The sequence below is a fragment of the Acipenser ruthenus genome, chromosome 13 (assembly GCF_902713425.1).
Source record: "Acipenser ruthenus chromosome 13, fAciRut3.2 maternal haplotype, whole genome shotgun sequence".
In the NCBI taxonomy this organism is placed as follows: domain Eukaryota; kingdom Metazoa; phylum Chordata; class Actinopteri; order Acipenseriformes; family Acipenseridae; genus Acipenser; species Acipenser ruthenus.
In genome coordinates, this window is record NC_081201.1 from 26709412 (window position 1) to 26723065 (window position 13654).

Sequence of the window (13654 nt, forward strand, 5' to 3'; positions counted from 1 at the left end):
GGAGTTTCACAATAACCTTCATCTACACAGCTTTAAAAACCTACAACCTTTCAATATAATCAGATAATCCAGTTCCTTCCATGCAACTACTTAAGCTGTCTGACATCTTTATAGTGCACATGCCCCACAGTTGGATGAAACCAGACACCACAAGACATACCTTCCATGACATACACCAGAGAGCCCACATCCCCTTCTTTAATGATGCAGCTGTCGTTCCCATATTCAACTGGATACATGCAGTCCACTATTTCCTGGATCTGAGACAGCTCAAGGTTTTTCATGAAATCATTGTCAAGAATCGCTTCCTTGATTAGCTCCTTGGACCTGAGGATGAATCAAACGAAACACAAAATTATATAGAGATAAAAACAGAGATATATTTATAATACATTATGTACATTAGTACAATTGTCATCAAAATTGCCAGAAAGGTTGAAATTTGTTCAAGTTCAGAAAATGTCTCCACTTTTCTCTTGCAGCTTTTAGACCCTAGATAGATATTATTTCTTATCAGGCCACCGAACAAGTTGCAACTTTAACAGTTTCATTTTTCTTTCAGAAAAAAGGTTGTCATAAAGGCCTGAATAATATGACCCTTTGCTCAAAACTATCTAACTTACATATGCACTCGGCCCGCTTTTAAGAATCAACCGCTTATAAGAATCAAATCATCCAAACGGAGTGCACTGTATTAGATTAAGGCATTTAAACTGTATCTTTATACTGCTATGTCAAGTATGTGAAGGTTATTTTGTTGTTGTGATACTTTATCATTTCAAATGATTAGCTTAGTTTACAATGTAGATTTTTTTTGTACATTTAAAACTTAATGCTTAGTGAATGTGAACCAATGTACAGCTGTTGTACTTGACATTGCATTCCATTCAGTGTTTTTTTGTATCCTGATTATCTATTGAATAAAGCTAGTTTTTAGTGCTATTTTCAGTTAGTAAAGGGGGCTAATGATGGTTAGTAAAGGGGGCTAATTTAATGCTTCATATACATCCACTGCATGTCTACAAAAAAAAGGAAATCACAATAATCACAATGGCCGTTCTCACAATACTCACAATAGTTCACCAGAAGTTTGCTATTACTACACCAGAACTGTTTGCCAGAAGATTGCCACAACATGAATTTCATCCAGTTATATTTATTGTTATTTCAATTGTTTGCCAGAACACCTCATTTGCATGTGAAAAGCAACCTTGCGGCAGGTTTGCTGCAAATATTCACCACAAGTTTGCAGCAAACTTGCGAAAAACTTGCCACACCAGTTTGCCAGAAGGTGTATATTTTGGAAAGGGCTCTGTTCCTAATATAACAGCTATATTATGCTATTATGCTTATTATATATTTTTTTTCTTCGAATATTTAAACAAGAATAGGAAACCTTCAAAGGTTGAAACCTAAAGCCCTGCAGTACACTCCCACAGAAGTGTACAACAGATCTCACAGCATCATGCTTGATGTTACAAACCTTTCGTGAAGATCGATCAGAGAGGAATTTTTTTAATTTGCCCTGCAACCAGTAATTGTGTTAGAAATCGATCAACGATAGCTCTCAGCTCTGGCACTGTAATAAACTGACTTAACTATGTCAATATCTGGAGGGGACTCGTCTTATACTAGCAGCATGCCATCAAAAGATAAGCAATTTCCATCCATAATCTGTGGCTCAATTGTCTTGGATGTCTGAAATTATAGGACTTTAAATACATTATCTGAGTGACGGGCTGAAGCACTCTCTATATAAACTCTTCCATATGCCACTGTTATTATTTTACTACAACAATTAAAAAAGTGTCTGTTCTTCTAAATAATGTAATCAGCTGTAACTGTTACCTCTAAAAATCATGAATAAATTTTCTCAAAGTCCTCTATTTTAATCTCACGTTGAAAATAGTGTTACCAGGACAAAATATCTGTTTCATCATTAGAGATTGTTGCAACAAAACGAAATTTCCCCTCTCAAATTAACACCTGAGTCATGCATATTTTATTGCAGTCATAAGCTGTTTTTAAGTGATTATATACAATATTGTGGGTTTATCATCGTGGATTGTGAAATACAAGGAACATTATGTTCTTTTAAATAAGACATCTTTCTATAATCTGTCATTGTTTGACTACACTGTTACATGATCAAGAGAAAAAAACAGGGGCACAATCCTACTTAGACGTGACTCACTTATTATAATGACAAACCTAAATGTTCTCTAAAAGTGTACAGAAGGGTTCTGCTGCTGTTAGCACAGCCAGCCATCTCCACAGGCTGCTTTAGTTCAACAATAAAAAAAAATATGCCTACAGCTCTGGCCAAAAGTGTTCTATCACCCTATTTAACTCATTTTGCTTCATAAAGTTGAATGAAACCTGCTGAATAATGTTACGTTAACATACTGAATTGTGTATCACTTTGTAGTTTTCCACATACTTAGAAAAAACAGACAAAAATTGAAATCTAACATGAAATACTGTACTTTTGCGATATCATTTTGTAGTTTCTTTGATTACATGATGTTAAATAAAAGATCTAAATTATGTCTCAATCCTAAAATTCTTGGTGATGCTAATAGCTGTACACAGCACCTTATCTTCCTAGATGAGACGTCAGGCAAGGGGGGTGGCATGGTGGCAGTGTGCTGAACTTTCATGATGACAGCATACAAAAGAAAGCTTGTTAAAATGAGTAGTCCACATGACTTTACAAGTGAACTGTTTTTTTTCAGCTTGTGTTACTTTCAACTGTTATTTCTTTCAGTAGATATTGTTCTTTGTGTTGTGTTTGCTTCCTTGAACATCATGACTTTTGAGGTTCCTTCATCACAATTCTAACCCTAACCTTGAATGTGGAAACCATTCATTTCACTGTCTACTGCTTTCACTGCATTTCAGCTGAGCGGTTATTATTAACACAGGAAGATACTGTCAAACTGTTATTTAAGAATTGCCCTCTGAGACAGTAAGGTGACTGGGAACTGATCATTATCAATAGCTAGTCACGTTTTTAACTTTAAAGTTGTAAAAGAAGGGTTTTGTAAAAATAAAAAAAAGTTAAAACTGTGTTAATGCTAAACGGGCTGTCCCTCATATTCCTTTTTTCATGCATGTATCGATAGTAGGTGCTCATACCCTAGACAACACATTCTGGGAACAGATTTCAATGCAGATTTCCAACCCAGACTACCTTGAAGGAATTACAGGTTTTAATCCTTGAGGAATAGTCAAGTGTACTTCAAAAACCTTGGGTGTTAATGTTCGTGTTAAGGCAAGCGTTTCACATGTTTTGTCCAGGTCCAGTATGTACGAGTTGCCTTACAAGATAACAGATGTCTCCTAAAAGGTGCGTTTCCATGGTTCCAACAATCTGGCACAGCTTCTTAGAAACATTTAGCTCTGTGACAGGCAGCATGATGCATGGGGAGCATAGTGACAATTCAGGTTTCAAGGTCTGTATCACGATCTGGGATGTGGATCATTTCCCCTAATTTAATGAACATATTGTCACTACACAACTTTATTAGATCATAAAACCCATTGATATATATATATATATATATATATATATATATATATATATATATATATATATATATATATGTATATGAGGAGAGGGAGCTCATTAGTACACACTCTCAAATGCTGACTCCTGTAGTCTGAAATTGACCTATTGTCTTGTAAGATGAGAGATAGCAGATAACTAGATTTCTAGCTATTACATTTTCTAACAGGATGTCATCAACTACAGTTTATATTCACACAGAATCCAATGATAACTTTCAGCTTTAACAGCATCCTTCATACTGCTAGTAATATAAACCAGATGGAAAAATACCTATAATGCTACCAGTAAAAACTAAAAAGCTGTCCCAAGGACGGAAGCCAACAGTCCAATTAAAAGCCAGAAAAATCCATGCTTCATATATTTTTTTTTTATCTCTGGCTGTTTAATCTCTTCTTCTTTGTGTTAAAATCCGATGACATCCCAGGTGTTCTTCTTCAAATTATATTTAGATAAGAACTGGAATTATGGCCCAGTCAAAATTTGCTTTTGGATCATTCTACAGCAAATCGACAGAATTTTGGGATCTTCCTCACATCACCGTCTCAGTACATGTGTTTTAGGAAGAATCCCAAAATGTTAGCACTCAGCTCTCATTATTCTTGAAGTTATGGGCCTATAACTGTGGGGTTGAGCCTTTGACAGATAAAAGCAAGCACTGATCCTTCAAAGCATTCAAAATATCTTCTTAATACTCCCTGCACACACAGAACTTCTCCTGCAGCATAATAATGTGTCAACCTATTATTAGTGACCACAGGTGCTTATGTGATGGAGCCAAATGTAGAAAAAAGTGCAATGAAGCTAATAGAAATGCCATATTGTATTTGCATGAACTCATGAACCACTGTAGTTATCACATTCTCTGTGGTTTCTAACAACAAAGACTATATATACAATGTCAGTGTCACAGGGTAAAAGGTTACCGACTTATGAGCCCCCAGTGGATGTCAGGCCAAAAACAGCATCCATTCAGCACCCGAGAACCCAAAAGAAATAGCAGATACACAATTGCGCTTTTTAATGTCATAAAACTGTGTTTTTTATTACAACAATTAAAAAAGGGTTTGGTCTTCTAAAAAAATGATAATTGTAAAATGTATTCTTCTACTTAAAGGTCTCCGGACGTGATGCGATTTGTCCTGTGATAAAATGGTACTTTCGCTGCGACACTGCCTTTCACACCAGTGGCAACAGGTGCGCGCACCGTGAGGCGACTCTCCTCTGATTGTATGATCAGCTGGAAAAAATAACACGTATTTTGAGGGTCAGGAGGCTGACCTTCAATGGTGTTTGGATCCTTTTCAGAACTGAGCCACATGAAATCTGGTGTAAAACAAATATATCCACTTTATTAATGGAAGACCTTTCGAACTGTTCACAACAGATTAATCCGAGCACAATTCAGAATGCTAGAAAATGATAATAATAATAATCCTTATGACTTGTACAGTCGATAAACAGGGAGTTCAGTAATCGCAAACTATACGTGTGCACTCAGTCTCACACTCTCTCTCTCTCTCTGTGTACTCTCTCTAACACACACACACACACAATATATGGGCTGAGCCAGCACCACCTACCCTTAAAGGTACAGGAACCGTTACAGTATGATAGTCCTGTTATACAGCTAATAAAAATTTAGAATACATACTAGCTTTTCAGAATACTTATTTCAGTAAAGGTAAACAAAATCATACACACCAGCTATATCCAGTTCCCTGGAAATGGACTGCCAAATGTTCTCCCTCATTGCCGTGTCTTTATGATATTTGTGTCCTGTGTTGTTCTTCCGCCATTGTTTACTGAAGGCGCACAATGGAAGCTGTTCCTCATTGGTCAGTTCCCTGGCTGCCGCACGACAAAATCGCAAAAATAGTCACTTCAGAGTCGGTTCAGCATCGCCCGTCGCATCGCAAACAGTGTGGACGGCTCGTATCAAAAATGCATGTATTTTTTTTTTTTGTCGTGGTGTGGTGTGTCGTACGACACATTCAATGTTGCATCGCATCCGGTGTGTAGAGGCATTTATCCTTAATAATAGACCCATCTTTGTACACTCACTAATGGTATTTTGTTATAATTTATCCATTTAGGTAGATTTACATGTATTCAGCAAATAATTGATGCAACAGCAAATAGTGGTTTCACTGTAAATATTATTAGCTAAGTTGTATAGAGTATCTACAGTATTGCATGCAGTTTGGTAAAATTGTATTTATATCCAACCCTTGAAGAGACTAGCCCCTATAGAAATACAGAAAGGTATTTCTAGGGCAGTTTGAATCAGTCATTTTAGTTTTTTTAAATAACATAATAAAATAATCATGTGCCTTCAATGTGATTAATCAGGCTCCTGTTACATTGCTATTAACTGATTAGACTTATTATCGGTTATCCAACCAGAAAAAAATCTCATCTGAGTCTGTACACATTTAATTGATTTACCTATTGAAAAAAAATCCAGGCAACCACAAAGTTTACCTTAACCAGTTCACAGCATATTTAGCTTGTGCTTGATGTTCTCATTTCTGATGTTTTGCCTAACAGTATACAATACTGTAGATACTGTACATAGTTTAGCTCAAAATAATGTACACACTAGATACCAATTATTTGGTATCTAGATGCATGCAAGCCTACAAAACACCATTAGTGAATGTGCAAAAACTGTACAAATAAAAAATAATGAGAGCTGTATTTTGGGTACATTCATATGCAATGTCATAAGAATCTGAGCTGGTTAGTTCGGGACCATTGGGCCATTTGATGTGGAAGGACCCTTTTGTACCTTTGGGCCTAAACACACTGACCCCTGCTGTCATTACATATCCAGATTACAATACCCTCAAAAGAATGTCTGGACTTTCACACTGGCACTCCTACCTGGAGAGAGACCTACCTCAGGAAGTGGGTCGACACGCTTTGACCCGGGTCGAGCAAGACAAAATTCAGGACGGGCGTTTGTAAGCCAACAAAATAACAAACAGCCACGCCAGCGTGAAGGTTTCATTTCTGAAAGGAACATTTCTTTTTTTTTTGTTTTTGTTTAGCCATATTTTTGTTGATTGATACACACCTGGAAGTGTCTGTAACAAGTGCATTTGCTTCTGTCAATCACCGGGTCGCTACCCGGGTAGGGTATGACCCTGGTAGAGCATGCCAGTGTGAAGAGGCTTAAGTTTCACAACTGGATAAGTGGTTACTCTAAATACATATTAAACTTGTGTGACTTGTGTGTGTGTAGGCGGTCTGGCAACTCCATAATAGAGGGGTGTCCTGGAAAAACATGATAACCCCCATTTTCCTTTTTTTTAGTATAAAAACATGATAATCATATAGTTTTCATTTCAGTATTCCCCAGTAGGTGGCAGCACTGCAAACTTGATAAACCACTTCATTTTTCATGAGTTACTGAGCAGGAAAACCCACAATTTCAAAATGGAGTCGCCCATAAGAGACAATGTGGTCACCTTGTCCTTTAAAATTCATTCTGATGAAAAAAAGGACAATTATATAACACACAGAGTGACTTTTCTGAGTCTGAAGACCAGGTGAAAGATCCCACTTATACTGAGCAACCTGAAGAGGAATCAAGCGACTTATCATCACATGAAGTGTTGTGCAGTTTAATTATTAAAACTGCACAAAAAACATTACATTCCCATTTCGGAGCTCTAACAGTTTTTAAGGGCATTTTACACAAATTCCATTTTATATTTTATATGTGTGGCTTGTTGAGATTTTCCAATTCCAATTTTGTGCATTATCAGGTTTTTATTTTTCAATTAATTTTGTGAGACTGCTTAATACTGTACATGTTTTATAGTTGACACTTAAGCAATATGCCTCTCCAGGATCTGTGTTGTTGTGGTGATATCGCTACACCTCAGGTGTGCTGTCAACCACCCAAGAAGTGGTGATATGCCACAACAACACATACCCTGGAGTGCCATATTGTGATCATACAATGACTATGAATTCATTTTGAATTAAAAAGACAAAAAGTACGTTTGTTTGTTTACCTGTGATAAGGCTGTAGTTCCGAACCGTGGCGATATCAGGTAGATATTGCCACGGGTCTGATGTCACAAACCTAACAAAATGAATCAGAGGGCAATCTTTGCATTATATAATTTAAATAAAGGCTGATTCTGAAATGGCTGGAAATTCACTTCCTCAAAAACACAAAAGAAAAAACAAGAAAACTAAAGCAAAAACCAAAAGAAACTCTGGAAAGGCATATAAGGCTTACATAGGGACAAAAGGAAAACAACCAGCTGCTGCAGTTGGACTTGATTGCAAATGTATACGTAAATGTTTTACTAAAGTCAGTGAAGAATATTGCAGAAAAATCTGCACTTGTTTTTGGGAAGAGCTAGGAAAGGATGGCTACAATGCCCAAACAGCTTACCTTTTCGGCATGATCAGAGTATCTGATGTTAAGCGTTGGTACAGTAAAAGTGCAAGCATCAAACATTCCTGTAGTGCTTCCTACCACATCACTCTCACTGAAGGAAATTAAGTTCAAGTGTGTAAGAAGGCTTTTGCTAGTATGCATGGGATATCAAGAGGCTGAATTGATAATCTTGTATCAAAGAAGAAAGAAGGAAACACTGAAACTCTTCCGCGTGATCAAAGAGGCCATCACAAAAATCGTCCACATGCTGTGACTTAACTTCAAGTTCATGAAGTTGAAGAATTCTTGAAAATAATGCCAACATATAAGAGTCACTACAGTAGGAAGGACAGTCCAGAGAAAATGCTTTTTGGCTGTGAGGATGCACCTTACACGCTTTATGAAGGATACTGTGAACACGTTTGTGTTGAGAAGAATATTGCAAAGCCTGTGTCCCTCAACAAGTTCAAAAAAATTCTGCACCTCTACAATGTAGGCTTTAAAATTCCCAAGACTGACACATGTAAAGTTTGTGACTCTACATCTGCAGATCGCACAAGCTAAACACGAGGGTAAGGATGCCTCTGACCTGGAGAGACATCAGGAGCTTCATCACAGAAAAGCTGAGGGTGGGAGAGACAATCTAAAAGAGTTAGAGAATTGTCTAAAGAGAAGCAAGTGAAAGAGCTTCATGCAATCACCTTTGACCTACAGCAAGCACTCCCTCCACCAAAGCATAACACTGGACCACCATTTTACAAGAGGAAGTTGTATGCATACAACTTAGGAATCCATTGCCTGAACACAGAATAGGGATTCTGTTTTGTTTGGAATGAAGCAGAAGCTGGAAGAGGATCAGAAGAGATTCTCAGCTGCCTGTTCCAGTACTTCACTGCTAATGGTATCAAGGCCAAGAAACTGATTGCTGTATCTGACAACTGTGGTGGCCAAAACAAGAACTGGAACATGGTGTACTTCTGGTTACATTTGCTGACTCTTGGTCGATTTCAGTCAATCGAACATCATTTTCCCCTTCCTGGTCATACAATGCTCCCTTCTGATGAAGATTTTGGAATCACTGAAACCTACGTTTGAGGACATGTTACAAATGTGTTTACCCCAGATGAATGGATGGACATCATGGAGAAAGCATGCAGAAAAAGGTCTCTGCAGGTTCATCATGTGACACAGGACAAGTTTATGGAGATTGACTCTTTGACCAAGTGCATTCAATGGAAAATGGTAACTGAAGATGGGGCAAAAGTGAAGTTTAGGGAAATAGTGAAATTTCATTTTGATGAAGAAAAGCCACTGAAAATGAAAGTGTCCTGCACCTTTGGATCAGACAACTGGATTACAGTCAGTTCGTTCAAAGAAGGGAAGGCAGAGATCTATTGCTGATCCTAAACTCTTGACCCAAAAATACACAAGAACCAGGAAAATACCTGCAGCAAAAGCTAAAGACATTGAATCTCTGTATGACTACATTCCAAGGGTCCACATTGAAGGTTTTTACAAGCAATTGCTCTGTCGTGTTGGGTGTGAAAGCCTTGGAGTAAGTGAAAATGAGGAAGATCAGGACCCTAATGATAACTAAAGACATATACACCGAAAAAAGAAGAGTGCTATTTTGAAATTGCCTCCCATTTATAAAAATTATATGGAATGTCAAATTGGGCTTTCTTTTCCTAGAAAGTTAAATATTTGTGTTGTTTTACTTCCAAGGATATTTTCATTGTTAATAAGTTGGAAGGAACTTTTTCTCATTTTAAGGAGTTTTATCGGGCAGCAGTGTGGAGTAGTGGTTAGGGCTTTGGACTCTTGACCATAGGGTTGTGGGTTCAATCCCAGGTGGAGGACACTGCTGCTGTACCCTTGAGCAAGGTACTTTACCTAGATTGCTCCAGTAAAAACCCAACTGTATAAATGGGTAATTGTATGTAAAAATAATGTGATATCTTATAACAATTGTAAGTCGCCCTGGATAAGAGTGTCTGCTAAGAAATAAATAATAATAATAAATAAAAGTGTAAAACAGTTTTTGGTTATTTTAAGATTGCCTTGAACAGCTCTGTGGGCATGTTTACAATTTTGTAAGGAAATGAAACTGTTTGAAATGTTACGTTCAGTTTTAAGAACAACAATATACAGTTCTGGTAAACCATGCTGGTTATAGTTCGAAACAATACCTTGTCCTTAAGAACATCATTTAAAGGTATGTTAATGAATGTTAGAATTTTTTATGGGCAAAAACATACAATCCAATATTTGTTTTCAATGTGTTTTGATTTTTAATAGAAAAACTTGTGACCATGTTGGTTGGATTAAAAAATAAAAACTGTCTTAATTAAAAGTGGTTTGTCAATTGTAAATTAATTAATTTGAATATGGAAAAACATATTAACCCATTTATTTCTCAATTGCTTAAGGTGGTGAGGTTCCTGATTTAGCACCTTGAATTACATATTTAAAACTCAAATTTTTAGATTTTCACTGGCATCCAAAGGAGACACTACCCAGGACACATTCGTGTAAATTACATTACTAATGCTAACTAAGATTTTTTTTTTAAATATACAAAAAAATAATGCACTTTTCCCTAAATTACTAAAAAATATTTAATGAAACAAAAAAAAAAACAAGGGTTTGAAGTCCTTGCCCCACGAATATTTTGGACATGCTATTTACATATTACAAACATCAAAACAATTAGCAGAAGCACTAGGCATGCATGTGATACAGCATGCTCAATGCAGAATGTTTCCTTGTGGAGAATTGTTTCTAGCTTCTCTTGAATGTAATTACAACTCGGTAGCTGAACATTGCATGTGATCCAAACAAAAGAGAAAAAACCAAATAAAACAAACTTCTTTCTGAGATTCTGCCTGCTTCAATCATCACCATGTGGAGTCATAATAAAAGATTAAGAAAGCAGAATATGTTTGTCAAGTACCAAAACACAATGCCTTGGCTGTTTTAACCCTTTGCAGATGGCCCATTATAGTTTTGATCAAATTCGTTCAATGACATAATGGCTTACTACGCGGTGACAAGTGTGTTATTTTTTTTTCAAATTAGCATAAAAACCTTCGGCAGACTTCAGACAATCAAACAGTTAGTCCGGTCTGTAGATCAAGCTCGATATTTTTATGAAATTTTTTAGCAACGTTTTTTTTTTTTTTTTTTTTTTCTGCGACCACAATGCGTTCTGCAAATACAAAGACTTACTTGACAGCATACTAAATCGCCCAAAATGTTTATAAAGAAACAAAATATTTACTGTAGTGAAATATCTGTGTGACAAACTTCAGGCATAACAAACCAATCAAAATTGGTCATGAGGACATTTCTAAAGAAAAATGAATTAAGTGGATTTCTAAACTTTTGTGTCACATTCAAACTAGGTCAGTGTGGGTATACTTGATCATAGAATGAAATCATTATTTATTTAGTACTCTGCAGAGCAACAGATTTTTTTTTAAATGTATCATACTGTATACTTTAAGAAGATATTTGGACTGATATATGCTCTAAAGTTAAGTCATGTCAGTCGGCCCTCAAAATGGTAGAATTCTCACAGTCCGCAAAGGGTTAAATAGTGATATTGTGGAATGCTAATATCATACTTGTCCAGATGGTGTTTTTTTACAAGCATGTGGTAAATAAGGTCTGACAGTTTTAACATTAACAATCTGTCTTCTGGGTTTTTGTTTATAAAAGAAGTCTGGGAACTGAATTAACCAGCTGGATTTCTGAGGTTTCTTTTTTTCTTTTTTTGCTCAACACAGTTTACAGCCGCAGGTCTTTAAGGTCTGAAAACTGCTTCCCTTAAAAGGATAAAATATGTCTCTTTAGCATGGGGCCTGATGGACAGATTCCACATTACCTCACAGTGAAGCACAGATTTACTCAAAGAGCTTGGAAATATTCTAAAAACGAAAACAACATTACACATAACACTGCTATTATCTGTGCATCACTGCATCCAGTCACGTGCTACAGAAATGTAACAGATCCTTACAATATAAACACGATACTAATTTTCATGCAATTTACTGTGCAATGCAATAAAAAAAAGTTTAATTTTCCTATTGAAGTGGTTGCAGGCAAAACCATGTTTTAGCATTGAGGGAGGGAGTAACTGAGAATTTTGGATGTCAACCTTTTCTTCATCAATCAAAGCACTCCCCCTCTGCTGTTCTCAATGTATCTCCAAGATTGGATTGACTCTAACTAAAGTACTCCTGTCAAGTACCATTTTGTTATCTTTTTTTAATGAAATTTCACACTGAATTATCCGTTTTCCCTCGAAGCTGTTCCTACATTGCTTCTCCCAAACACTATGAAAGACAGGGATCTGTATATCGAGTATCAGTCATCACAAAGTTAAATGTGAGAAACTGAACTCTCCAAAAGCTCATTAAGCTTAAGTGTAAATGAAAGGTAAGAAGGCGATTATGAGTCTTTTACATAATGGTACAATAGTTCTGAACTTTGTAATTTGATATTATTATTATTATTATTATTATTATTATTATTATTATTATTATTATTATTATTTATTTCTTAGCAGACGCCCTTATCCAGGGCGACTTACAGTCGTAAAAAGCAAAAGTACATTTCAAGATTTTGTTGTATTCACAGTAATGTATTTTTTCCTGCACTGCATTGTTATTATATTTGGTATTTTACAAAGGTAATATATTTTAATGAAACAAAGAAGGCAACTAATCATGGAAACATCTCTGATAGAAAGAACTGTCCTACAAATATAATCATTTCACAGCTTTAATTTCATTCAGTGTTCATTCTCACCATACCTTCAAATTAGGGTCGGATTAGGGATAGGTAAATTAAGTTCAGTCTTCAATAATAACATTTCTTAACAAAATATGCATCAATATTACAGTGTGGCAAGGTTAAATTAATTAAATGTACATACAAATCGGCACAGTGCAACTAAACTGGGAGATGTTTAAAACAGTGTTTTATTTCCATTGCATGCTATAGTATGAAGACAACTTAGCCCAGATTTCAACAGAGAATATAAATCAGTGGTGCCCCAGCAATAATAGTTGCCTGCATGTACTGAGAATAAAGCCATTATTCTCTATCCAGCAAGTAATTGTGTTTTAACAAGGTACAGCCAAGAGGTCAGTGGTTCTGAAAAAGGATGAAGAACTACAGTTCACTCAGTACTAACCTTGAAACACATTACTAAACACCTATCATTCTAAAAAAGGATGACATTTGGCCCCTCAATACATTTAGGATATGTATCTTCTTTGTGATTTGTTCAATCAGCTCTGGGGGAAGCTGCATAATAAAAAGCAATAGCTTCATTCAGTAAAATATACTGTTTAAACTGTGTAAGCCATGTATTTCTTAACTTGTACCCATGGAATCACTGAGCAACATAATATTATATATGTCCTAATTATTTGTACTATAATTAGAAAGCAATTACTAGTCAGACAGCTAGCCACTGGATTTGATGTAGGCAATTCACTATATCTCCATGAAATAAAATCTGACTCAAATATGACAAAATATTTTGGGGCAACCTCACTTATGGTATGCAGTGAACCATGTCTGATTTTCATGGGTATAAAATTAACAGGACTGAACAGCTCCATTAATTAAATAGGACATTAGGTATGCAGTGATCAGAATATAATTGGGATGGA

At 36.1% G+C, this 13654-nt stretch overlaps 1 protein-coding gene across 2 annotated transcripts in view; it reads right to left on the reverse strand.

Annotated features, from left to right (window-relative positions):
• LOC117418513 (cGMP-dependent protein kinase 1-like) overlaps positions 1 to 13654 on the reverse strand; it is a 141357-nt gene that overhangs the window by 113860 nt on the left and 13843 nt on the right. For both annotated transcript variants that reach the window (XM_034031650.2, XM_034031648.2), the window contains exon 2: positions 161 to 327. In XM_034031650.2, the coding sequence (XP_033887541.1) occupies positions 161 to 327 (167 nt within the window). The remainder of the gene's footprint in view (positions 1 to 160; positions 328 to 13654) is intronic.